Source organism: Amphimedon queenslandica, unplaced genomic scaffold, assembly GCF_000090795.2.
Source record: "Amphimedon queenslandica unplaced genomic scaffold, v1.1 AMPQUscaffold_13421, whole genome shotgun sequence".
Taxonomy (NCBI): domain Eukaryota; kingdom Metazoa; phylum Porifera; class Demospongiae; order Haplosclerida; family Niphatidae; genus Amphimedon; species Amphimedon queenslandica.
Window position 1 is genome coordinate 39926 of NW_003546343.1, and position 26609 is coordinate 66534.

Genomic DNA, 26609 nt, shown 5'->3' on the forward strand with positions numbered 1-26609 from the left:
GACACGTGCGTCCACTCAATCATGGCGAGATCTTTTGGCATAGCAGTACATGAATCAAGATTCTCTGTCATTGCTCCTCCTGATGTCGACACTTCTGATGAAGATGATGAAGTGAGTTTAGCATTGAAGTGGTGCATGATCACCTGATGTTACACAGGGCTGGGTAACTCGGTCTAGAGGAAAGAAAGATAAGAAACCTCTGACCTTAGGAGCAGGATCAAGAACTAATGGAGCTAGCAGCAAACCAGCAATAGTCTCCAAGACAAGTGTTAAAAATGCTAAGAGAAGAGCTAAAAAGAAGAACCAACAGACAACAATGGTAATTTTAGTAATTGAATAAATCCAGTGCCCGTAAAATAAAGTTTGTAATTGTAGAGTTGCCAATAATTGTATGAATTATTTAGGAGAGCTCATCATTTGAAAGCTGGGCAGAAAAAGATGAAGCAATCACTGATAAAGCATTTGAAGAAGACATGAAAGTACGTGTAATTCTTTGAAGTAAAGCACAGACTAATGTAATTCATTAAGTGCATGTGAGACATGATATTCAGCACAATAAATTACTCTCATGTTTAGGAGGCTTTATTACGTAGCCTTATGGATGCCAAAAGAGAAGAAGCAGAAAAAGTATTTTAACTCAATTCTTACTAAACACATGCATTATAAGCAATAATGGTTTATCTGTTAAGTTAAAGGAAGAGGAATTTATAAATTCCAGTGTCACAGGACAGGAACAGCAGTCTGCTTCTAAGAAAGGAGTAAAGATGTCACTCCATGAATTCCTTCAATCAGGTATATTGATATGATAAGCAAAGTGGCAATTAACTTCTGTATGCATGTACCTATAATTTTATTTCAATTGTATATCGGAAATATTGGTGGGATCTGGGGGCTTAAAATTAAAGATTTATTTGAATTTTAGATGCTGCAAGTCCTGGAGCAGCTGCAGGTAGCTTCTTACCTCAAGACAATGTAAGCTAACAGAATAATATAATTAAAGAGCTTGTATAATAATTGATTTTGTTTCTAGAAAACTGTATCTGAGCCTCAACTTGCTCAAGTCAAAACTGACAGTCATTTCTTTAGTAACATTGAGTCTGAAGTAAAGTCAGAACTAATGAAAGAGAAGAAAAGGATTGATCATGTCTCAAATACTGTGAGTTGTTTGTTTTACATACCGATGTGGTAGCCTATAGTTTTTAAATGCTCATAACTCGAAAATTATTTATCGGAAACAGCTCAAACTTTCTACATAGCATAAGTACATCAATATGTATCAGAGAATGTAATAAAAATTGGGGATGATTTTGGAGTCATTTTTTGAAAAAAACCATGGGCTATAGCCTTACGTATTTTCCAAAAACTGGCAAAGCAAAGAAGTCTCTTTATAGGGAAGTAAAAAGCAAGCTGGTGAACCAGTCCGTGTTGCTCAATTATTGAACAAACTAGAGCAGAAAGAGGCAACAATAAGAGAGCAGACACTAGAACTAGAAAAAGTTCAGGTATATAGCACCACTCATTAATCAGGTATAAGGTTATAGCATATTTTGTTAGGATGAAATGAAAGAAGTTAAGTTTCGCAATCAAGTTCTTTGTAAGATTCTAAGCAAAGGAGAATGTAAGTGTGTATATATTTCACTAGCACAACATTATTATTATTATTATTATTATTATTATTATTATTATTATTATTATTATGCTATTTTATTTCTAGTTTCAACAAAGCAGGAGCTCTTGGAACAAATTGAAGAGCTCACAGCAGATAAGACAGAGCTATCACAAGAAGTGAGAGCATACAAAGACATGCAGTCCATGTATTAGCTAATTTCTATTATTTGGTAGATTGAGAGACTTGTGAGTGAACTGGAGCAGGAAAGGTCAAAAAATAAATCACTTCAAATTGTAATAAACAAACTACAACAGAGCAAGCATTGAGAGACAATAAATGATGTCACCAATGTATAACTGAAATTGATTAACAAAACTGCCTATAATAATCATGTGTATGTGTCATTTATATTCTAATGTGTGTACTATAATTATTAATCATTTATATCCTCCTATCTCCTATTATCACTCTATTTTACTATTGTTGAGTTCTCTTTGTTCAATACTTGAGTATCTCAGTTTTGTTCTTGTGTGAAATGTATACGAAACCTTGCAAAACCCTAATGACACCATTACATGATACATTGGGACATGTTTTGATAGCATTGCTAGATTCTTCTGGAGCTATGATGAGTTCATTTTATTAAAACTGTTAGTGACCATCTTGTACCCTTCACAATCCTGTTGCATAAGTACTTGCATTTCCATCAGCACTTTTATCGCCATTATTGTTGACAAAATCTTTTACAGTATCTACTACAATTGCAGACAGTTGTAATAGCTGTAGTTCCATCAGTATCTATGGTTCCATCACTATCTGGATATCGCTATCTGGATATCGCTATGGCACCACCCCCAAACCACGAAGGAGTAGCCGAAGACTGTGAAGTACGAAAGTGAGCCCTTTGATTGAGCAGCAAGACGCGGCATTGTGCGAGAAAAGCCCATCAACTTTAAAGCGGCAAGCAGTGCAGAGTTCAGTAACTACTTCATAGTGTTCGAATTGTAGACTCATGGCCAGCAAAAAAGGTATGGCTACAGTACACTGTACAGTACTTCCGCGTCTTAATAGCAAAAGCTGACACCATAGATATATACATAGTCGTGCACACTGACATTTTTTTGCCCTTGGGCTGAATGGGATACAGGGGTACCTTGTTGTACATTGGTGATGCAATATACGTGTAGCTGAGCAGTGGAGAAGTCAGTGGGAAGTATTTAAGTTCTACCATTTCGCTTTGCTACAAGACTTCCCAATTTCAAAGCCACCATTTTATTGACTGCATGTAAAGGTAACCTCTATGAAGCCATAATAATTATTGAGGTATGGTCAACTGCACCTGACTATATACTGTATAGACTTCTCCAGGGTGTATACCATATAGCCGGAAAGTTCGTGCAAAAACTTTTTGGTTTGGTGGCCTCCGTAATAATAATAATAATAATAATTCAATTTGTGGTTTTTATTTTTATGGATCATTAGTGAAGCACTCACACCTCTCATTAACCTGCAAATATTTCATGGTTTTTAATCTTGTGGTGTCATTCCAAACCACAAAAACTATGAGAGTTTTTGCCACGAAACTTTCTGGTTATACGGGATTGCTCCCTAGGGCATATTATACCACAGTTCCTGAATGGTTATATCTTTGTCCTGTGACAAAGCTGTCACATTGGGGCATGTCTGCTAAAACTTCAGCTACCACATGTAAAGTGCATTTGGTTGTAATATATCTACATGGGTTATGTAATCATTTGGGAACTGGTTGAAAAAGTCAAAATACTGCTAGTCAAAAATTACTATGCTTATGAATTTCTTCCTGGAATACAATAATATATAATTGGTATTTTGCTCTTCAAACACTTAGTCCAGCACAAGTTATCTCAATTTCTGGTTCAAAAGCCAGGGAATGCACAAACAATTTATCACAGGAAATGAGTGTTTATACAAAGAAAGCTAATAATAATATTCATAACATTTTTGATTAAATAGAGTCAATTCCAGGAATTAACTATACAGTTTGTTCACACTTGCCTTTAATTAAAATCATCCAGGTATAACTATAATAGAAGAATGTTTTTAGTGTAGTCAAAGCGATTCAAATACAACTTCCTGTACAACTAATCTCATGTTATAAAATTAAAATTAAAAATTTTGAGTCCCCATCCTTTGATTTTGCAATTTTGATGTGATTGTTATTTGTTAATAATTCAGTAATGAGCAAACAATGGAAAAACTAATTTACATTTACAAAAGAATGAATGAACTGGATTTTGTGATCAATCTTCATGAATTATGTAGGTGAATCCAGAGTTATAAAAGATGGTGAACTTCAAAGATGTAAGTTATAAAATCTTTTATTATGCTGTATCAAGTAATCAAAAAGGTCAAAAATCCCGGATGTTTTTTAAGTCATATGTAAAGGAACATGCAAATCTGGTACTTTATGAAGATAGCTCTGTTGTTCTTGAATTTAAGATTGATAAAGATGGTCGTGTGAAATACAGATATGAAATGGAGGTTATTTTTTATAAGTTTAGCTCAGAATGTTTTATCATCACTTTTATGTACATTGTAGTCTTGTGTAGGTGTGTATCTCAGAGTTGAATTTAATGAGGCAAGAGCTAATTGGCCAGATGACATTCATGATGAATGTTGCTTTACCTTAGTGAATCAGTTGGAAGACAAAAATTTGTATCTTATTGCTGAAACTTCAAAAGTTGCACTGTATGATAACTGATTATATTATGCTTTTATTATTGTACATTCTAGGCAATGGATTTGGAAATTGAGTCAGTATGTGAAAGTAAGTTATATTTTCATGCAATTAGAAATGATTAAAATTTTCAGGTTCCTGAAAGTGTCAAAAAAACAATTACTGAAGAATTCAGTATGAATCAGTTCTTTGGGTTTCATTTCTTTTACATGTATAGGTATCAGGAACTTAATTGATGTGTATAATGTTCTAATTACTAAACCATCACTCCTTTTGTCTAATCCAGCATCTTGGAAGCTTTTAGGTAAAAAGCTAGGACTTGCTGATAAAACACTGAAAAAAATTGAAGAGTTTCGTGATGCTGAAGAAGACCGTCTCTATGATTGTTTATCAAAGTGGATAAAAAGATATGACGAAGTTGATGATAAAGGAGGGGCAACTTGTAGTAATCTTGCAGATTCATTGACAGAAATGGGTTATGAGGAGATTGCAGAAAGAGTTTTTAAAAAATTTAATAACTCTCCACTTAATGGTAAGATATGTATAAAAGATTTTATCTAATTTATTATAAAATCAGTTATATGCTTTACTCACAGTTAATTAATTTCATGATATATACATGTATAGGTGCAAAAAAGAAAAAAGAATCGTTGATGAAGAAAGGTAATAGATATCATGAGTTTTGAATTCTTATCACTTAATACATATAGATGCTGAAGAAGAACCAGTCAAAGGTAACAGGATAAATAGAACTGTTTTGCAAACTAAGCAGCTTCTTTAGAACCACAGAGTCAGTCATCTGGTGATAAACAATTTACACTAGAACTTGATAACGCTATCAGTCAGTTGACATCTATATTTAATTTTTAATTTTTACGAACTTATTATAGAGCTAAGAAATCGAAGATCAGTTGCTAGCTTTAAAGGTATTTAAATAAAGTTAAGTTATTATGATATGGTATGAATTTAGATCAAGAAAAAGCAATAAAGAAAGGTCAAAATGAAGATCAGGTTAGTAAAAAAATTGCATGCAGGTATATCTACTTTTGGTCATTTTACTTATTTATTGATCAAGCCTGGATATATGAAAAATATTTTCATTGCTGTCCAAATTCTTCCTTTATTTTTTCATTACTTAATTTATTTACATACATGTACTTATCTCACAATTTACTAAGTCATCCATTCTTCATAAACTTAGAAAAGAAAAAGGGCTTTGACTCTTGCTGACCAGAGTGATAAAAAACATGACAAAGACAAAGCCCTTGCTATTATCAGTCAAAAAGATACTATACTGGGCATGGTGTGGGGAGCTATCACTTATAAGATGCGTGATACAAAAAATAATGTCATTTCTGAAATTGCACGTTTTTCCGATACAACAATCTCTAGTCTTGTCACCATTAATAATGAAACACCACACGCAATGACATATCATCAGTGCTTTGTTGCTAGAGGACGGATATCAGACCGTGATGCGATTAATCAAAGTACCATTCCTGGTAACAGCCAGAAAAGCTATTCATTTGAAAAATATTCATCTTTGTCATTAGATGGCTGTGCTGCTATCATTGTGCTTTCTGTCACCACTTGTGAATCTACTAAATGTTATTTTGCAGTTGCTTTCAGGAACTACATAAGATTTACAAAAAGTTTCTCAAAAAATAAAGCTGCTCTGCTTATTCTTAATGATGCCACATCAATTGCCACATTGTTAAATTCACAATTCTTTGGTGAAATAATGAGGAATAAAGATGATAGTCCCAACTTTGCAGGATGCTATAAAGGTGACATCTATAGTCCTTCATTTATGTTAGCATCGTTGGATAGTTCACAAAATCACAACTTTCGAAATTTATGCTTTCGCTTTGCAATGATTGATGACCCTCATAGAAGTCGAGTGAATTTGACGGTGCAACATCCAGAACTTCTTGGCTAGAAAACGTTATGTGTGATTTCTACGTACCTAATGTTGTCTTCAATGTCGATCCATTTATAATAGTAGTTCCTTAGTTAACTTAATGATAGCTGCCTAATAACAAATCGTGTGCATGTGTTTTTAAATAGTATTAATTTGTGATTTTTTTAAATTATTATTTTGAAAAATTAATGATTAAATCTAAAAGTAAACCTATTAATTTATTTTAAAATATTTTTCAAATTTACAGCCAAGCCAAGCCTATTGGTGGTATATACTTGAGAGATATTACAAGTCTCACTAAAAGTTTAGGTTGTTAGCTAGAAGTTCTTTACCTGCTTACATGGGTTCCAGTGACAAAACTACATCCACCCAGATACAGTCTGGAAATTTTAAAAGTTGCTCCAAAATTGGGCCAAAGTCCCTGTACTGTAGTGCAGGGTCATCGGCCAAATTTCGCCAAAAATGACTAGGAGAGAATTCTTTATTTTATATAATTTTTTCTGATGCATATACATGTACTTGTATCATGTGTGTGTGAGTGGTCAGCTATATTCTAATCTGGTATGTAGATACTACCGTATAGCGGGAAATTTTGGAGGGAATTAAATTTGGCGAATTTGGCGTTTTGATAGCCATTCGCCAAAATAAAATCCACCATTTTGAGCCTTTATATGCATGTTCAATGGCACGTGGCCACTATTTCGCCAAATTAAAATCCGCCAATAACCAAAATTTAGCAATTCACCAAATTTTACTTCCTCCAAAATTTCCCGCTATACGGTATATTATTAATCATTTATATCCTCTTATTATTATCACTATTGTTAACAATAACAAGAAAAAAGCTCAATTAATAGGATAGCATAGAACATGCAGCAAATCGTTTGATCGAGTAGGCAGAGACCTACAGATCTACAGCCTACACATTAACTAAATGTTTACAAAAATATAATAATAGCACTAACTAGTGAGTAACTTGCACAACAGTAACTTTTCCGGGGGCTATTCTGTTTTCTTCCTTACTATTGACAACAAGACTCTCATAGGAGAGGTTACTCTGAAACAGCAGCGGCTCCCTTTCCATTTCCTCTGGATCATCCTCAGGATCAACTGGAGTGCTCTTTGCATGGTCCCTTGTTTGCCTGCTCTTTCTCTTTGATTTATTAAAGTTGCAGTCCACATTTTTCCAAAATGTAAACTTAGCAAACTGAACGAAGCACATGCCAACAAAATATATTACAGGAAACAATACTAGCAGATAAACAAAGGCAGTCTTTAACTCCAGTCCCCTTCCAACACCAAACACCACATTAGCTGTACTACCATGTAGTATACTTAATAGAACAAGATCTAATATCAGGAGACCATCGAATATATTCAGCCGTAGGCTAGTATAAGGCTGAACTATACAGTGGACAGTCAGTAAGAGGATGGAGAGAATCTGTAATATATAGATATAAGTTGTCGTGCTGATGGGGAACAAACTTATCAGAAAAATCAGCTGGCGAGAGGTAAGGTAAAATCCGGCAAAGCTTCGATATTGTTCCTTGTAGCAGGCTTGATACTCATCCAGTATTGGCTTTATCCGAGTTAGATTGAGTGCCCCTATTCTTATAAGGCATGGAGCAAATATAAGTAGAAAGAGGAATGGTATCACAAGGATTATCTGTATCAGTATTGCGAAAACAGCATAAGAAAGGTGAGCTTCGGGGTTAAAGTATGTCACATTTGGCTCTAGTGCAACATAAGGCTTGTGGATGTTGCTTGTGTAATAGACAGGAGCAAGGAGAGAGAGTGAAGTTTGGGTGAGAGAAATGAAGACCAGATAAAGGACAATGCATATCATGTTGACTGCACTGTTATTTTGAGTAAATAAAGCATACTTGGGGCATCTACTGGATACACATATCAACAGGCCAATGACTAATGTTAGAAAGAGTGGATTGATACAGCAAAGAGATACATAGTGGATATTAGTTATGTCACGGTACTTGAGGCATACTTCAAAAAGGCCAAACATTTTCGGATCCAATTGCATGAAACCGGTAAACACAAGTTCCAAGACATAAAGAAATATGGAAGGGAATGATCCACGAACAAAATATTGAAGAACACTGAAGAAGAAAACTAGACAATAGAGCTGTCCTGATCCAATACGAAGGTTTAATTTTGTGACAGCAACAATGACAAAAGTTAGTAAAACCCAGAAGAGAATAAAAATGAGAATGTACAATACAAGAGAGCCTGAGGTACAGTCATCATTATCAACACAGCGTATCCCATCAAATGAAAGAGAGTAATTTGCCTGACAACTCGAGCATAATGTTCCTCCACGATTATACAAACAGAGAGTATCACTGGTATCTGGATCTAATTCACAAAAAAATTTATGTCTACTGCAAGGTCGAGTTGGACAATTGTTACTACTAACATAGTCACAGTAGCCAAAAGGGCATGGAAAAGCAGCAGTACAGGAAGTTTGATTTTTGTCAGAACAAGCTTTACTATCTATTGCACCATACCAGTATCCAGTCTTTATACATGCAGTTCCATCTGCCATATTACACTTAACAACATCACTGTCATCATCTCCAGTACTGTAGCAACTGCAAATATTTTTAACTGAGTCATAAACATAGCCAAGATTACAGTTCTTGGATACATCGATTTCCATGCAAGCGATGAGGCTATTCTTATCGGTGGCATTGTACCACATTATCACTGGTTTTAAACTACTGTCCCACCTACCAGACAAGCTAAATGGTGGCCTATATCCATTAAGATGGTAAATTCCATTACATGGTTTCAAAGTGTCACCGTCTAACAAACAGGCCAGTTCAGCATAAACTGTTGGCTCATGAAGAAATTGAAAAGAATCATTGAGTGATATATCTTGGCCTAGCATCACTTTGTTTGTAGTTGGACCTTGATACTCCCAATGTAAGACTGAATTACAGTCCTGCTGCACACTGGGTGATGTGTATTTTCTGGAAAATATTTCACTAACCATACCATTACTGGAGAGATGACAAAGGACCGGGCTACTAAAATTTATCATGTTACAATTTATCCATTCTATGGTGAAAAACTCTACATTTGTACAGTTAATGAATATAAATCCTGACCCTTGATTAACACAGGTCACATTTATACTAGCACCGTGTCCTTGTAGAATTAAGCCATCAATTGCACGAAGGGTAATGCTGGAGTTTATAACCTGGTTGCTGTCCACACTGATCCTAGTACAATTCATTAATGTGAGGTTGGAGAGAACATATTGAAGACTATTACACTTGCTTCCATTTTTATTAGTACAACTGGAGGAAGAAGCACTGCTGTCGACACTTATTTCAATGTAGGAGTCATTGCAAGGATCCTGTTGAGCTGCTATTCCAAGCACAACACAAGAGAACAGCAAAAACCAAACCAACCCATCCATTTTAACAGTTCAACATGTCACGTGATTGTTAATGTTAGTGGTTGTGTACCGATTGACTTAGTGAGTACACCTGAATAAACTATATCACCCACATACATTCAGTAATCTACTCCACATAAACTTAAACATTTTATGTTATTTTGACATTCATCAAAAAGTAAATTTTATTCTTTTCTACCAGTCCGAGAGCGCTTGCCTGATCTTTAATCTGTTCCCCTTTTGTCCACGCCTCCCACTTGATGTTGGAAGCTTTCTTTGCGATTTCTTAGAACTTTGCTTCAAATGGGCATGGTGCTTCTTAAGAGTCGTTTTCTTTACTTGTTTCTTTAAATCTTTGCTTGCAATTGAGGTCTCTTCTCCTTCACTAGAACTCTCATATTCTTCTGAATCACTAATATACTCCAAAGTATCTTCTTTATTGTTTACATAATCTTTGTCTTCACTTTCCAATGGAATTTCATCAAGAGGTATGCTGGAAATGCTGTCAAATTCAGACACATTCTCTCTTAATTTATCTTCATCAGTGATATGGATTCCTTTTACATGGGAAGCAAGACTACATTCAAATTCTTTAGATTCCTCCTCCTCCCCCTCATTTTCTTCCTCCACACCTGCTGACTGAATGATAGGAAGAGATGATCACATGTTAGTACTTTGTAATAATTAAAAGAATAATGATAATATTTATTGTATGTGTGCATACACAAAGAGGGAACGGGTTAAATCATTTCTTGTGATGATGAATAAGTGAACCATGAGCTGATTCTGATCATTTTAAAATTACTCCAAAATCAAGCCAAAGTCCCTGTACTATAGTACAGGGTCATCGGCCAAATTTCACCAAAATTGACTAGCAGAGAATTCTCCATTTTTATTACATTTTCTGATGCATATACATGTTCTTATGTTGTGTAGAAAGTTTGAGCTAATTCCGATCAAGTTTGGATTTTTTACGAATTTTTGAAGTTGCTCCGAAATCAGGCCGAAGTACCTGTACTATAATACAGGGTCATTGGCCAAATTTCACCAAAAATGAAAAGTAGAGAATTCTCAACTTTTATTACATTTTCTGATACATATACATGTACTTATGTTGCGTAGAAAGTTTGAGCTGATTCCGATCAAGTTTGGATTTTTTACGAATTTTTTAAGTTGCTCCAAAATCGGGCAAAAGTCCCTGTACTATAGTACAGGGTCATTGGCCAAATTTCACCAAAAATGACTAGGAGAGAATTCTCAACTTTTATTATATTTTTTGGATACATATACATGTTCTTATGTTGCGTAGAAAGTTTGAGCTGATTCCGATCAAGTTTGGATTTTTTACAAATTTTTTAAGTTGCTCTAAAATCGGGCAGAAGTCCCTGTACTATAGTACAGGGTCATCGGCCAAATTTCACCAAAAATGACTGGGCAATTTTTATAATTTTTCTGATGCATATACAAATTCTAATTGTGTCTTAAATCATACTTTCTCTTTAATTGCTCCACTGGCATTCACTTCAACATCTAAACTGGCTACTTTCCTGCAATAATAACACCAGAAAATATCTCAGTTCATGAGCAAAGGCACATGTTATTAACACTGCATGTTAATGAATCTATTGGCAAACATTGGTAATTGGTGCTTACATAATGTCATTAAGCGATGGCAGTGCTTCGTCAGGCCTCCATTGAAACCTTTTACTAAAGAACTCTGCCACACAATGGACATCACGCTCAAAATAACTATAATAATAATATTTTATATTATTATGGAAATATATTATACACATATACAGTTAGAACTTGTTTTAAAAGTGACTATAACTTAATGTTATCAATATTAAGAATTGATTTTTAAGTTAAAAAATATTTTTGCATGTACTAAGAAGGTCGAAAATAACTGTTTAAAGTACCTGCTGCTTAAAACCATGCATGTATACAGTACATGTAAGTACATGTACATTATCCAAATATACTGGAGTATGATTACTTAATAGTGTACCTTGCTGCATCAGGATGACTAGTGGAGACCATTTGGGGGAAATCAATCAAAGTGGGTTTGTCTTCATCGCTGATGATGATATTGAATTCATTAAAGTCACAGTGAAGGAGACCATGAGATGCTAGTCTAACCAGCAGAGCCATTAATGTATTGAAAAGTACCTCTGGTTTGGATAAACTACGAACTTGACACCTTGGAAGAAATATAATTATAATAATTATAATAATAGTAATAATAATGTAAAGGTCATTTCACAAAAATAACAAATAATGATGACCTAATACTTTAAATATTGTTACTGCCTTCTGGTAATTGTTAACATAATAAATTTTAAGTATAATGGTGGGAGTAATAGTGTCAGAATGAATTCAACCATTCTTCTTGTATTGTTTGTACTAGCTCCTCAATCCTTCACAAAGTGAATACTTCAATATATTTACAATTAATCTCACTATCATGGTAAAGTGGTCAGGATAATTGGGAATTAATGTGATATTACCATGTATGGGGACATTCCTATTACAAGAGTAGGCACTATGAGGTTTCAAGATTTAGACTAATAACAATAGGACTAAGTATTGGAGACCAAAAGCTAAAAATGGTAGATTTAAAGAGACCTAGACTAAATATGAGATATCAAAGCCTTCCTAAACTCCTCCTAGATCTAACATATAGTTATTGATGAATACACAGTCTAATTTAATCATTTTTAGCCAGTATACTCTCTCACCCACTCTCATTAGAAGATTGAGTAGTGACAAACAGGATATGAACTAGCCATATAAAAGAGACACTGTACACCTCACTGTGTACACCATGCTAGCATTATTTGGTATAAACACATTAATAACTGGTTAGTGACAATTGAGTATAGAGTAACTTCAATAGAATCAGTCCATGAATTCCTAATGTGTCATGATCATACCAATTATGGACATGCAACAAACAACAACGTAATTCAATAAACAAGGTCTTGAATCCTGAGTATAGCAGAAACTAAGGTTTCTTATGACATTGATTATGTCAATGCTCAAGTTAAAAATAGGTTTTTAAAGATATTACTCCTACCTATACGCACCCCCACTTAGCAATCGCTGTGATTTCATTGATTTACAAATCAATCAGTTTTAGAATGTGTGAAAAGCTTTCCTGTGGTTTGGAATAGCCAAAACTGATACATTCCACACCACGAGCCATACAATGTGTAGCCACCATAATACACTGCCAATAACAAGAGTGACTACAATACAGATCATAGACAATATTGCAATAGTCATATGCTACAACTGGTAACATAGGAGGACAAAGTTTGGTAACACGTGATTTCTACGAAATTAAGATTTAAATAAATATATGTATCTCTGTGCACGTTTTGACGGCTTGACGTGTGACACCATTTTACAAGGAGGTTACTTTGATGGCTTTTATTTTTAGGAGGCACACAAAATGACTAACAAAGGAATACAAAGGAGTTATATCAAATTTCAAGCAATGTTGCATGACATAAAATATGTGATTGTTGCTTACAGAGGATAGCCATTAATAAGCTCCATTACCACACAGTGCCGGTTCACATCCATTGGCTGTGGTACTGGAAAGCCCCTTTCATGCAGCACCTGAAATGAAAGAATGAAAAGAGCTGAAATTGAAACAGTAAAAGTATTCTTCATGAGACAAGTACACTAATAACAATCACATAAAGGGAAATACAATTATATAATCAGCTATGATGTTGCATTAGGATCACTTTCATGAAAGTGTATTCTTTTTGTGCCGCCAGACGAGAGAGATATAGCCAGGAAGTTGTCTGTCTGTGACGATGGTAGTCCCTCTTCTCTTTTACTTTGCGAAATGAGGTCCTACCTAAACTATAAAGAAAGGGTATAGTTACTTTAGAAAAAGAGAAAGGTAATAGAAGGGAGAGAGAGTAAGAGATACCGATGAATTTTTAGAGCATATTCAGTACCATTTGCATCAGCAACTATATATATATCTACAATAGAGAGAGAGAAGAGAGAAGAGAGAGAGAGGGGGGGAAGAGAAGGTGTAAAAGGAAAGTGAGTGTGGGAGGCAATAGTAGTAGGGAAGGAAGATGGGGGAGAGACATAAAAGAGAAGGAGAGAGTGAGAGAGAGAGGGAGGAAGATAGAGACAAGATAAAAGATATAACAACGAACCAGACTCTTTTCCGACTCCAATCTGATTGCCAACAGAATAAATGACGTCTTTGGATACAAGAGCCCGCAAGGCAAGATAGTCATATCCAGCATTTGTTAGTCTATACCCACAGACTGAGAGAAAGACACACCACACAAACACACACAAACACACCTTAATAACACACAGCAATAGTAACACTATAGGCATGTGAATGATCGTGCATGATGACATACGATATATGTGTAAGTAGATATTAAGTGTTTAATATTAAAGTATCGCATTTTGATAATGTCAACATGACATCGACATGATAATTGTTGCAATTAAAAATGAAAAAACATTATTTGTGATCGATAGTTGCCACGCTTTGTGAGTAAGGGCTCAAAAATGGAGTTGATATTTTTGAGGACTTTGATCTCAAATTTCAATCTCAAAATAAAACGCCACTGAATGTAAACAGCACGTAATGAATGAATACAATGCTAAAAGTTAATAATAATAATAATTAATAGCCCATATATATATAATAAGGAATGTGCTAAGTGAGATAACAATATAGGTACCAATTAATAATAATTATAATTATAATCAATTTATATCATACGTTAACGAGTGTACGACCTAATCCCAGTACACAATACCTTTTTGATGTTCGTATGTGACTAGTCGATGCTTTGCCAGCTCTCGGAGTATCTTGTAACAGCCAGAGCTTCTGATTCCAGCAATAGAGGAGATGAGTTCAGCCGGGACTATCTCGTGATTTTTCATGCCCATTTCAACCTAAGGGAGAGTCAGATCATACTCTAAGTTTATTGAGAGTCTCTTACTCCAGTTAGTACTCTAAAGTCTTGACTGGTTAGATAACGAAGGAGAGAAACATCAAGTCTTCCCATGTTATGTTTCTTTGTTCACCAAGAGCTACTACACGTGGGACAGCCACGCCTATTGTAATTATTAGTAATCCAAATTCTTCTGCAAATCATTATGTTTTTGAAACATTTTTAAAAGTGCTATTCTCTTGCAAGGTAATGTTAGCAACTGCAGAAACAAAAATTCCTTTTTTCAAATGCAAAATAAGCTTTAGTTTTTCTTGTTCTTTTTTTGTCAAGGAGTAGAGTGAGCCACGCCTCCTGCAAACATTCCCTAACAATTAGAATTATTATAATGTCATCATAGTGGACTGCCCTCATATTGCTCTGCTGCTGCTGACTGGTGGTGAAAAGAAAGCTGAGAGAAAGCAACATATCAAATTTCAACAACCATATCTAGTATTAAAGGACCTCAAAATGCCGCTAAAACCCGAGTACAAGGTAACCCTACTAGGTGCTGGAGGAGTTGGTAAGAGCGCACTGACTCTTCGAATAATATCTGGCCAGTTCACACCTAGCTACAACCCAACCATTGAGGATTATTATCGCCACGACACTAACGTTGAAGGAGTTGGACAGTGCATTGTGGAGATACTAGACACTGCAGGAACAGAGCAGTTTGCTTCTATGCGTCAGCTCTACATCAACAGTGGAGACGCTTTTGCATTAGTGTATGCAATTGATAACCTGGACTCTTTCTTAGAAGTCAAGGAGATATACCAGCAGCTTGTGGAGATGAAGAAACCCGAGGAGCTACTTGTTATTTTAGTAGGGAATAAGTGTGACCTCAAGTCAAAGAGAACCGTGTCAACACAAGAAGGCATCCAGGCAGCTACCCAGATGAAGAAATGTCCATTCCTGGAAACCTCAGCAAAAGATGGCACGAATGTCGAGGAATTCTTTAACACTTTAGTGGCAGCCGTTGACAAGAAAGCAAGAGGGGATGAGAAGGATGGAAGACGGTCGTTTCGGCTAGGATCTAGAGCAACTGGAAAAAGAGGGAGAAGCCGATCACAGCCAGACTTACGAAAACACAATTCTGTCGACTTTCAAATGAGACCTGGTGAATCAGCAGCACGTAAATGTGTCATACTCTAAGTAATACTAAATAGATTTAATATATTATTTATATATTATGATTATTATTATTATATACATGAGACTATAAAGTAATACATTTTTGTTCCATTTATTTTTAATACAATCTGTGTGGACACAAGCCCTCATGCTTGTTACTATTATTATTATTTTACAAAAATATATCTCAATTAAAATGGAATGGTGATGAAGCTCAATGCATATAGTCATCCAGCCTGTGTGAGCCCTTTAATCTTTCCCTTTTACTACTCCAGTTCACATAGTTTACATGGTTTGGTGACAACTAATTCTATAGCCCAGAAATTATGTTAGCTCACTCTATCAATCTTTGCTTATAGCATGTGTCATGTGTGGACAGACTCACATGCACTATCTACACCAGTCATTATGCTTTTAAACTTTGTCTATCTATAGCTTTTTACGGACCCTCTTCTCATATCATGTTTCTCTGCAAATGTTGCTTTAGTAAAATGAGCCATTAATAATTTATAATTTTGTGTGTACACACACAAAGCCAGAGAAAGGATCCTCTGTTTACTATGACATTGAAACTCTCAAATCTCTCTCAAACGACATTAAGTACAACCAATTACCAGAAGTCAATTGAGTGGAGAAGTCATTTGGGAGTGCTTTAAAGTGTGTATGCATGCACGACTCTCTGACTGCACAAAGGGAGCAACCATTGAGCATACTCCCTATTGACCTCCCACACTATGCACTCACTTTTACAATAGAGTGCATAGCTGGATGTTTGTGTGTGTGAATGCGAAGTATTTGTATTATTTTGAATGCATGCATGGCAGTGCAGGCTACTGGAGATATACTGGATGATGTGTGCAGTGAGTGTATGTGTAATCAATCAATGATGCACCTCAAGCTATGAAGTTGATGCCAAATCCCACGTGTGGGTGAGCATGACACTAATATAGATCAAAGTGTTAAAATCAGTGCTATTTTAGCCTCTACTATGAACAGCTTATATTGCATCCACAGTGCAAACTGCATACAAAGCAAGCTGCTATAAAATTATTTCTATTGGCTAGTATAAACATCACTGAAGTTTCTTGTCAGCCATAATCAATGGCATTTAATAGTGGAATTGACAAATAGTTAGCACAAGAAAGAGTAAATGGTGTTCTTTAGTTAGTACTGATGATTAATGTCAGCACGTGGGCGTGAGAGATGACCACGCCTATTATCTTCAGCCCCACCCACCGGGAGCATGGCGTTGATAATTGGATTGCTTTTGCTCCTGCAAATGCTAGTGGTACAGGGTGGACCAGTTGATAATGAAGAGAAACCAACTGGGAAGATCTCCACCGGGAAGATTGTACTATTGGTAATCTTCCTAGTTATTTTGCACTTTGCAGCTTTAGTAAGCTAAACGACCATTTTAGAATACAAGTTACTCTCCTGCTGTAGATCTATTGGCTGATGAGACTTTACAGAAACTCCAGTAGAGACATCAAGATATCACTTGCAAAAATGCGGCATCAATGAAAATAAAAGATTTTATGTGAAATATTATTGTTTTAAAGACTTTTTAGAAAAGGAAAATTTTACAGGTTTTTAGAAATGAAATTTAGTTTTGTTTTAATTATTGGGATGGTTTTCCGGTATTACGGTATATAAGTAATAAGCAGCTCCCGCAGACCATCAACTACAGCACAATCACCACTGAGCAAAAGAGGAGGACTGATTCAGGCATTGGCTAGTCCTTCGGTTCTCTTTCCTCTCCTGGGACCGTTTCACCAATCTACACCAGTCTGCTCTGCTCTATCGATCTATTCTGGGACATACCATTCTCATGACATAAGGTAGGCGAGGCATCTAGCTAGTCCGGAGTCGAGAGGGAGAGAGTGTATGTGTGTTGTCACAATATTAGACCTTGTCTCTGCTATTCTAAGTGTAGTGCTGTTGTTGTGTTAACATGAGTCGGACAGCGCGTGTCTAAGCGCTTGAAGGCAGTTTCCACTCAACAGAAGAAACCCCCCACCTATGCATGCTGGGAGAGAATCCTTCCTATTCATTCATTAGCTTTTCACACAAGGCCTCCAATCACATTTGCAACAATCAGTACTGTCATTGTCCTCCGTTCATTCAAGCACATGTAGACTAGACTGATTCATTTAGCTCCCTGTGTAGCTCATGAATGAGGCAGATCATGAGCTGTTTTGTTTATTATTGCTCAGTTTTCTGTACACTCTCACTTTGTGTAATACAATCCAATCGTTATACATATCGACCATCACTGACCCATCACACTGTTATACTATAGCCTTCCCTCCCTCTCCTTTCTATTCTCTTTTAAGTATCACCACAAGGTAATTGATTCTAATTAATGATATTAGTTTGAAGTACACTCTTCTAGCCTTTAGTTGTAATATCAACAAGAGTGTGCATGCTTCCAGTGGAGTATAAGGCATGAAGAATTGTCTCTTCAACGCTTGTACTAATTAGTTAATAGCTGCTAATACAATCATCATGACATTCTTTCCTTAGTTCCTATGCCATTATTATTAGTATTATTACTATTGTTTCTGTTGCTAGAGCCGTCCAAGAAATATTGTTTGAAGCAGAGAGCAATGTCAAAACAACCACCCCAGATCATCACTTCACTTCCGCCGCAGCCCCACTTCTTCATAGCACCCTCTCCTGTCACAGCTCCAGGCTATGCCCTCCAGTTACCTCCACACGTTTCCACTCCTCACTCTTCCTCCCTTACAAGCATTAGCCCCTGGCCGGCCTCTCTTGCTCCTCTAAGACCCCAAGCTCCATTTAACTGCCCAGCTGAAGTCTACTTTGCAGCTCAGCCGTGCATTTTGCCTGCCATCAGTACCAAATCCGATAAGACCCTAACTCCCACCACAACTCTATTAAGAGAGGATTCACATTCGCCTTCTGTGTCTAATAGCATTAAAGCTGAAGAGCCACTGACCAATTGTAAGATAACCACCGGGGGAGAGGAGAAGAGAGTTTCCTATCCAATTAATGCTCTTATTGATGTCCCTGGCTCCTTAAACAGAGGCTCAAGAACGTCGAGTTTGAACAGTTCTTTGTCTTCAATTCGTTTTGGTGGTAGCCTGAGTCAACTGTGGGCAACCTCACTCTCATCTTTATCAACAAAAGTGAATGGAATGAAGAGTACTGGGTAAGTGAAACAGAGAGAGAGAGAGAAGACAATGGAATCTTACAATGTATAAGGTAGTTGTTTTCAAACACAATCTCTCACTTAGCTTGTTTGATGATCATAATTATTGCCTAGTCTGAGAGAATGTGTGTGTGTGTGTGTTTGTGTGTGTCCTCTATTTCCTAACCCTTGGGCTAATTGAGTGAGTGTAGAATGTATCAGCGGGCAAGCCCAATCATCAAAACAGCCAGATAGTTGTACTAATGCAAGCAGATTTCCTTTGATCCTAGTGTCTCTAGACAAGCCTGTATAGACTGCTCTGCCTTGGATTCCATACAAGTGTATACTGGCCACTATTATAGTCTGTGTGTGTGTGTGTGTGTGTAGATATCGGTACTATTATACTGATATACTTTTTGTCTGTTGTGGCCACTCTCTCTCTAGTGGGAATGATTTTGTGTTTTGTTGTACAGGAAGAAAGGAAGAGAGCAAGAGTGGTCCAACAGTCCGCCTTTGAAGGATACATTTCACATAGCCATATTAGCATACTGGAGTCTAGCACCATCTCTTTTATATGATAATAACGCATTACTGCTCTACACTTGTTATTATGTACTAGCTCATTTTCATGTGTCTTGCATAGATAGTTATATTCATGCATTACCATAAGTAGCTTAAAACAATATTAACATGACAATGAATAATCCGTTACCAACACAAACACACACATGCACCTATCGTATTCATATCATTCATGTCTCATAACACATTGTGTGTGGTCCCATTATTATTATTTTCTCTCTCTCTTCCTTCCTCTCTCTCTCTCCTCTAGTAATCTTCATGCTGAAGCCTCAATGCCGTCACTAGGTAACCAGTATGTTGCTTTGGGTGGAAGTCTTCCCGAACTGTCTCTCACTTCTCTCACTCGCCTCTTACCCAACTCCTCAGCAACCACAGGCTCTACTAGTTCAGACGGGGGTACAAGTAGCGGAGGAGGAGGAGGTCTTTATACTCTAATCCAATCGCCTCTTTGTGTATATCCCAGTCAGTCTCACTTAGCCACTCCTTTTATCAATGCTAACGGGTCAATCACGTTCGGGTCTTTTCTCTCGAGTGGCTCCAGCTTGTGTTCTGCCCAGCAGACAAGTGAGTCTCCTCCTCCTACTTCAAAACAGTCTAACGAGGCTCGGAACAATTCTGGATCGCCCGAGATTGACGTCTCTCCAGGTTGCTATAGCAGCACGACCACATCAGCTAGCAACGGAGCGATTGCACCAGGTAGCCTCAGCACTTTAGCTTACGTAGCTTCAGCTCAAAAGACACTAGACACTAACTGTAGCGAAGGGTTTCCGCTAATGACTGTTTCTAATCATCTACCGGGACAGAGCCCTTTGTCTTCGTCTACTCACGGGCTAAGCCCCATACAACCACCAACCTCTTGTCTGAGCCCAGAGGATCACAGCCTTGAGATTGACTGTCGTGTTCCCTCATCCCCTGCTACTGGGTACAGCGTAGTCACTTCTGTTGGAATAGGAGCCCACTTGCCGACAGTCAAAGAGGAAAAGGACCAACAGGACTACCATCACTCTTACATCGAAGTAAAGCCACACCTAGTCGAGGGAAAGAAGGACTCCTTCAAGGACAAGCCATACAAGTGTGACTATCCTGGGTGTGGTCGCTCCTTCTCTTTCCCTGCTCACTTACGCTCTCACGTCCAGCAAATACATATTTCGTATCGACCGTGTAAATGTGACTTCCCCGGTTGTGGCAAGCGGTTTTACACTCCGCAGCATCTCAACGTTCACCGTCGCATACACACAGGAGAACGCCCTTTCGTCTGTCCATACTCTGACTGCAGCAAGGCTTTCACGACTGCTGGTAACTTGAAGAACCACATCAGGACTCACACAGGCGAGAGACCGTATGCCTGCAAGTTTGACGGGTGCTCCAAACGCTTTGCCGAGATGTCCAGTCTTAAGAAACACGAGTTGACCCACACCGGAGAGAAACCGTATAAATGTCGGGTCTGTGGTAAGGCCTTCTCTCAGGCTGGGTCCCGGAATACCCACGAGAGGAAGCATAGCAGGACTGGGGAGGAGGGAGAGGGGAAACTAACGAGACGCTATCGGATAAAACGTGTGTCTCAAGATGATGATATGTAGCTGTCCAACTCTTCCTCTTTCTTTCTCTCACTTTCCCCTTCCTTTATGTAAGGAACCTGCAATCTCTCATTCCAATCTTTTCCTTTTAATTATTCTTGTTAATTATCTTCTTCTTATTCCTTTCTCTCTCTCACTTGTGACACTTTCTTTAAAACAGCCACACACACAAGCAAGCAATCTAAAATTTGACTATGGATTATTAATTATTATTATTAATATTTTGTGGTGTTATTATTATTATTTAAAATAGTGCAATGAGATGAAATAGTTACTATAATGTTAAAGAATCAATATAGAAGCACTACTATAATCATAATACTGAAGGATCTATGGTGCGTTGGATCATTATTAAAGACTATCAATCATCATGTGTTGGGATTGAAGTGTGTTCATAAGACCAATCAGGACCTTTTCTTCTTTTGGGATGTCCTCGCATACGTAAACAAACCAACAGTGGCTATCAAAGCTGAAGTAAGAGAGTAAGAGAGAAAGAGGGGAATGAGTACAAAGGAGAGGATGGGATGGAGAGGGAAAGGAGAGAGAGAGAGGGAACAGAGAATTGAAACAGAGTGATTAACTAAGTATATTATATACGAAATTCTTAAGACTGTCCTAATCAAGTTACAATCCCATATCTTTCAATACAGAACAAAAATAAAACCAAAAGGAGATACTAGTACTTGCAGGTACATGTACAGAAGCTTGTTAGACGTGTCAATAATTACAAGTGACTGTGCATTATGCATGAATGGGGAAAACCTTACAGCAATTAGAATGCAATTCAAAACACAAATAGTTTAATTATTTATTGTAGTCACACGTATGTACATGTATCCATATAAGAGTGAGTCATACTGTCTTATTAACATACATATGATGCACACTGCTAGTACTAATCCAAGCCAGGCTGCATTAGCAGAAATCATCTTTAAAAGCCAAAGAGAAGGACACACAGACGTCACGAATAACCACAACAAGATATTCAATCTCAGTATCCAGATCTGTCTCTTGGTGAAGACCATGGGTTTGGAGGGGTTAGGATAGGTCCCATTCTCGACAAAGTATTGATAGGCGTTGTCCTAAAACGAGTCAAATTGGATTAATGAATATGCAAACAAATCATTAGTTTCATCATGAGAAATCGCATACCGTAAGACGCAAACAAAACACAGACGCTGAGCCCTATGATGTGTGTGCTATGCTCCCAGCCCTTCCTGTCACTCAAGCTTTTAAATTTGATATTAGGACTAATGGCATTCCAAGATACATGTATACTCCATTATTATTACACTAAGCATTCTCCTAATGTACATGTACGTGTACTATCCCATTTCATGTGTTCACATCCCATGCATTCTCTCGTGTCTGAGAGCCAGGGCTCATTCACATTCAGTCCCCCATTGACACTGATAAGTGAAAATGAAATGAAAAGGATGGATGGACTGATGGCAAGGGGTGCTATAGCTGACCTTGTGTACATAAAGCTGATGACAAAAATTCTGTAAATCATCCATTGTCTCTGGCAAATCAGATAATGGGATAGACCTTTAACAAAAAAGAGAAAGAAAGAAATAATGTACATGTATCAACTAAAAAAGAAGCTTGAGTAGGTAAGATACATAATTAAGAAGGTATTGGTCAGATAATCTGATTAGTTGACTTGTAAGGATTACCTATTGGCAATACGAGTTACATATATGTGCATGTACATGTACTGCTTCTAATAAAGACATGAATAACATATACATGAACATTCACTGCATTGTGGATGCATAGATAAATGTCATGAGCTTGTCCTAACTAATGTACAAATCACTAACCTCACATAAAAGAAAACCTTTACCGTGCTGCCAGCCAGGATATCGCGAAGTGTAAACTGCTTTCCATTCAAATACTCCTGACCAGCTGGATAAGCAAAGCCGGCATCATATGTGACTTTAAAATTAGCTGGAGAGTAGAGAGCAAAGGAAATAGAAAGTGTGTGGAAGGGAGAGAAAAGGAGAAGGAAAAAGGAAATAGAATTATAGCAAAATCAGAGAGAGAGAGAGATAAGCATTTTTACTCTCTACTATAGTTTACATTAAATGGAGTACATAGTGTACATAAGTATTTGGAATGAAAAGAGAGAAGGAATGAAGGTGGAAACATTATACATGTACATGTACTTATCGTGCAGAGTACGCAAATAGACATATCCATTATCTATGAAATTATATGTACATGTACATGTACAGTAGGTGCATACGATATTGTCTGAGGGAGTTGACAAGTATGGCGTATCCTTTGGTCCTGGGTAGTAAGTGATGCTTAAGTGGCTGGATTCCATTCTTCTTAGCATATTCAACGCTTTCTTTGAACTTTTCCTCAGTGAATCTTGTACCCTCACAGAATATGGTAACCTAGAGAAGGAAGAGGAAAAGGAGCTAGGTGAGGTTGTACTTTCCCATCGTCTTACTTACTTGTACGGGATAAGGATACTCAGCGAATGCTTTGAGTCCTTTCTGTATGTTCACTTCATCTCTTTGGTAGGAGCGACTCAGAAAAGGACATTCCATAGCCCAAAGAAGCTGACCAAACCCAGGGATGTACTTGACTGACTTCTTTGGTAGTGTCCTCATAGTCTGGAAAAGAAACCCAAAATTACATATTTAATGACCAGGAAAAACCAAAACCAGTATATAGATACAATTCATAACCCAATCAACTGCAAGTACTGTACATGTATAATGGCCCAGTTTTAAATTCAATTATGATCAGAATCAGCTTAAACTTGTTACAAAACATAAGAACATGTATCAAAACAATTATAAAAATGAAGAATTTTCTCCTAGTCATTTTCGGCAAATTTTTGCTGATGACCCTGTACTATATTTAACATGTACACGTACATTGTCCTCAGTTTAAGTGCATGGCTGTCCTTATTTCATTATAAGAAGGTTCTCCTAACTCTAGTTGAAACTAGTGCTGTACTGTAGCCCAAAAATAAACAGTTTCTTGTTTTATCATCATTTTTGTCGCATTCTCTTTCTTTTACATGTTTAGGCAACAATCAACCACAAGACAGAAACAGCAAGCAAAGGATACCATTGGATACCAGCACAATTGTGTCTTTATTTGTCTCTTTTAATAATCAATATAACAAATAATTATAAAATTGATGCTGGAATGAAAGTCTGTATGCAAAGAAGGGAAAGACACTTGTGATATGAGAAGAATTCACTGATGCATAGATAATGATGACAATACAAAGCCTAATATGGTGACTGTACTCTTCACATGTTAATACAAGTACAAGTACATGTACTGCCTTGAGTATAGAGCAGTATGACCACACCCGATTGACAGGTTTAGCTGGAAATTGAACTCCGCCCATCATTACTATGGATTCATCAGTCATCATTATTCGTGTAAATAAAGACAAACAAATTCATAAATAAAGGCATTACAAGAGAGCAATGAATCCATTCAAGTCAATAATAATTGGCTGTCATTCAAATTTACTACACTACAACCCCATTCACATGTGAAAGTACATATACATGTACATGTACATACATGTAACTCAATAACAGGATCCGTCTCACATGTACCTGTAAAAAATTCGAATAATAGCAAAAGACGAGTCCAATCAACCAATCAAAGTCCCCACGATGGCTGAGGGTCATAAGATTAAATTGCTTGTGGATTTCTTGATCATAAATTCTTTCCTCTCCAAAGAGTGTGACCTGGACATCGGCCCAATCAATACAAACCCATACCATCTCTAATAATAATAATAATAATAATAATAATAATAATAATTGCAGCTGGGACGTTCCTTATTAAGCATGAATTATGTATGTCCCAGAGCCTCACTGCTAAATTTCAATTGTTAATTATCATAATTTGCTTCAAATGCATACAAAACAAGAATGATAAAAATGTCGCTGATTTGATGATATCATTGTCACTGTCATTCACTGACAGGTAATGGCAGGCTAGTATTTACCATTGCCCCATTCACGCCTGGTTTTTGAGGATTGCTGCCCTTAGCTATAGGGTTATAGTCCCAATTTCAGTGTAGTACTCGGTACTCACCTCCAAAAAGAAAGAAAACCAATTGTGTTACAACTTTCCTGTATAAACTCTTATTTATGAGCCAAAGAGGCTGCACCAGCAAACAGAGGGCCGCAACCACAATCCCAGTGGTAAAGAACACGTACACCATGAAAACAGTGAAGACAGGAAAACGTTTCACATAGCTGGGCAGCTCCTTGAGGGACGCCATACTTTAATGTGAACGGAGTATAGCCGGAGATGGCTTTCTCCGTAGTCTCTAAACCCACGTGCTACAATATGACATTGCCTTGTCCAAGTAGGTGTTACTTAGTCCAGGCTTTCTTTCAAGTTCTTTGTTGTTGTTGTCATTTTATTTAGGCTTTTTGTTTAAGACAGTAAGGTTTTTCAGGTATGGCCCATTCTTAATTTGAATATAATAAGGCAATTGTGATAATTTAAATATTAATTTTAAAGTAAACATTCCATTGGCATCACAACCCTGAATCACCTTCCAATTATTCATGTGAATGCAACGTTCAACAATACCATAGTAACGGTCACTGATAGTGATGGGAAAACCGTAGCCTGGTCATCTGGGGTGAGTAGCATTAATAACTATTGTGAGGGTGTGGTTAATTTTCATTAATAGCAATTGTTCTATTAATAACATAAATTGAAATAATATTACAGTTCATGTCTATGATATAAAAACCTGCTACATGTACTTTATTCTGTTTTATTATCATCACTCAGAAATACAGTAATTAATTTTTTAAGTTTTATTATTATTATTATTGTTATTGTTGGTTTTTGTTGCCTTGTAGGGACTTGAAGGATATCGTAATGCAAGAAAAGGAACAACATTTGCTGCTCAGTCAGCTGGATTGACAGCTGCTAAGGTAGCTATCATTATGAATATGAGTGCTGTGACTAGTGAAATTTGTATAGATATAATTAATAATTTTTTGGTTATTTGGAATTTTTGGATTCATCAATTAGCTGGCAATGGATAAATTTTATTTTCTAATTTCTGTCTCATTTAGAAAGCTTTGGATTTTGGTTTTAGCACTGTAAGAGTTAGAGTAAAAGGAGTAGGCCCAGGAAGACAGGTAAGGCAATATATTTAGTTTTTTTACTTGTTTTGTGTTTTACCTTTTCCTCCCAAGTCTGCAGTGAAGGGTATAGAAGTTGCAGGTGTCTCCATTGCTATGTTGCAGGATGTTACTCCAGTCCCTCACAATGGCTGTCGGGCAAAGAAGCCAAGAAGGCTGTGACATCACACCATAACTGTATTGGAATCACTGTAGTATCTTTTTAAGCATAATAATTATAAGTGCAGTACTGTATAAAATATAAGTCTTTTTGCTTTAATTGTCATGATTTGCATTAGCAGAAGTCAATAAGGCCTGTTTAAAAGACTATATGGTCAAGGTTGGGCCTAGTTTATCTCCTATATATGAATTTGTATTGATTTTATATAT

The 26609-nt window shown here is 36.7% G+C and overlaps 7 protein-coding genes across 7 annotated transcripts; 5 read left to right on the forward strand and 2 right to left on the reverse strand.

The window, feature by feature from the left end:
* On the forward strand, nt 1–2172 carry LOC109581751 (G kinase-anchoring protein 1-A-like). Its single transcript, XM_019996128.1, has 11 exons — nt 1–111; nt 158–319; nt 405–479; nt 577–627; nt 690–792; nt 923–972; nt 1031–1156; nt 1392–1502; nt 1555–1618; nt 1715–1785; nt 1843–2172. The coding sequence occupies exons 1-11, from the start codon at nt 22–24 to the stop codon at nt 1933–1935; spliced, it is 996 nt and encodes a 331-aa protein (XP_019851687.1). The 5' UTR covers nt 1–21; the 3' UTR covers nt 1936–2172.
* A 312-nt stretch (nt 2173–2484) lies between these two features.
* Nucleotides 2485–6398, forward strand: LOC109581762 (uncharacterized). Its single transcript, XM_019996161.1, has 13 exons — nt 2485–2637; nt 3911–3949; nt 3996–4129; nt 4188–4336; nt 4382–4415; nt 4460–4499; nt 4543–4857; nt 4953–4988; nt 5036–5059; nt 5107–5166; nt 5216–5251; nt 5296–5336; nt 5527–6398. The coding sequence occupies exons 1-13, from the start codon at nt 2622–2624 to the stop codon at nt 6262–6264; spliced, it is 1662 nt and encodes a 553-aa protein (XP_019851720.1). The 5' UTR covers nt 2485–2621; the 3' UTR covers nt 6265–6398.
* Nucleotides 6399–9742: 3344 nt separating this feature from the next.
* LOC100638899 (serine/threonine-protein kinase RIO2-like) lies at nt 9743–14783 on the reverse strand. The gene is made up of 10 exons (XM_003386395.2): nt 14659–14783; nt 14473–14611; nt 13849–13962; nt 13611–13665; nt 13420–13540; nt 13200–13288; nt 11673–11864; nt 11318–11413; nt 11157–11211; nt 9743–10303 (listed from the first exon to the last, which is right to left on the reverse strand). Exons 1-10 carry the CDS (start codon nt 14722–14724, stop codon nt 9860–9862), a joined length of 1371 nt encoding a protein of 456 aa, XP_003386443.1. The 5' UTR covers nt 14725–14783; the 3' UTR covers nt 9743–9859.
* A 176-nt stretch (nt 14784–14959) lies between these two features.
* LOC100639026 (ras-related protein Rap-2a-like) lies at nt 14960–15958 on the forward strand. Its single transcript, XM_011405472.2, has one exon. The coding sequence runs from the start codon at nt 15118–15120 to the stop codon at nt 15796–15798; it is 681 nt and encodes a 226-aa protein (XP_011403774.1). The 5' UTR covers nt 14960–15117; the 3' UTR covers nt 15799–15958.
* Nucleotides 15959–16991: 1033 nt separating this feature from the next.
* LOC100639152 (protein glass-like) lies at nt 16992–21367 on the forward strand. Its single transcript, XM_003386397.3, has 4 exons — nt 16992–17173; nt 17221–17615; nt 18349–18949; nt 19761–21367. The coding sequence occupies exons 3-4, from the start codon at nt 18384–18386 to the stop codon at nt 21088–21090; spliced, it is 1896 nt and encodes a 631-aa protein (XP_003386445.2). The 5' UTR covers nt 16992–17173; nt 17221–17615; nt 18349–18383; the 3' UTR covers nt 21091–21367.
* LOC105312662 (1-acyl-sn-glycerol-3-phosphate acyltransferase delta-like) lies at nt 21341–25380 on the reverse strand. Its single transcript, XM_019996131.1, has 8 exons — nt 25168–25380; nt 24681–24853; nt 23550–23711; nt 23336–23489; nt 22911–23037; nt 22560–22635; nt 21962–22169; nt 21341–21556 (listed from the first exon to the last, which is right to left on the reverse strand). Exons 1-8 carry the CDS (start codon nt 25355–25357, stop codon nt 21492–21494), a joined length of 1155 nt encoding a protein of 384 aa, XP_019851690.1. The 5' UTR covers nt 25358–25380; the 3' UTR covers nt 21341–21491.
* On the forward strand, nt 25375–26546 carry LOC100636621 (30S ribosomal protein S11-like). The gene is made up of 6 exons (XM_003386377.3): nt 25375–25444; nt 25507–25537; nt 25603–25726; nt 25953–26027; nt 26172–26237; nt 26295–26546. The coding sequence occupies exons 1-6, from the start codon at nt 25387–25389 to the stop codon at nt 26400–26402; spliced, it is 462 nt and encodes a 153-aa protein (XP_003386425.2). The 5' UTR covers nt 25375–25386; the 3' UTR covers nt 26403–26546.
* Nucleotides 26547–26609: the final 63 nt, after the last annotated feature.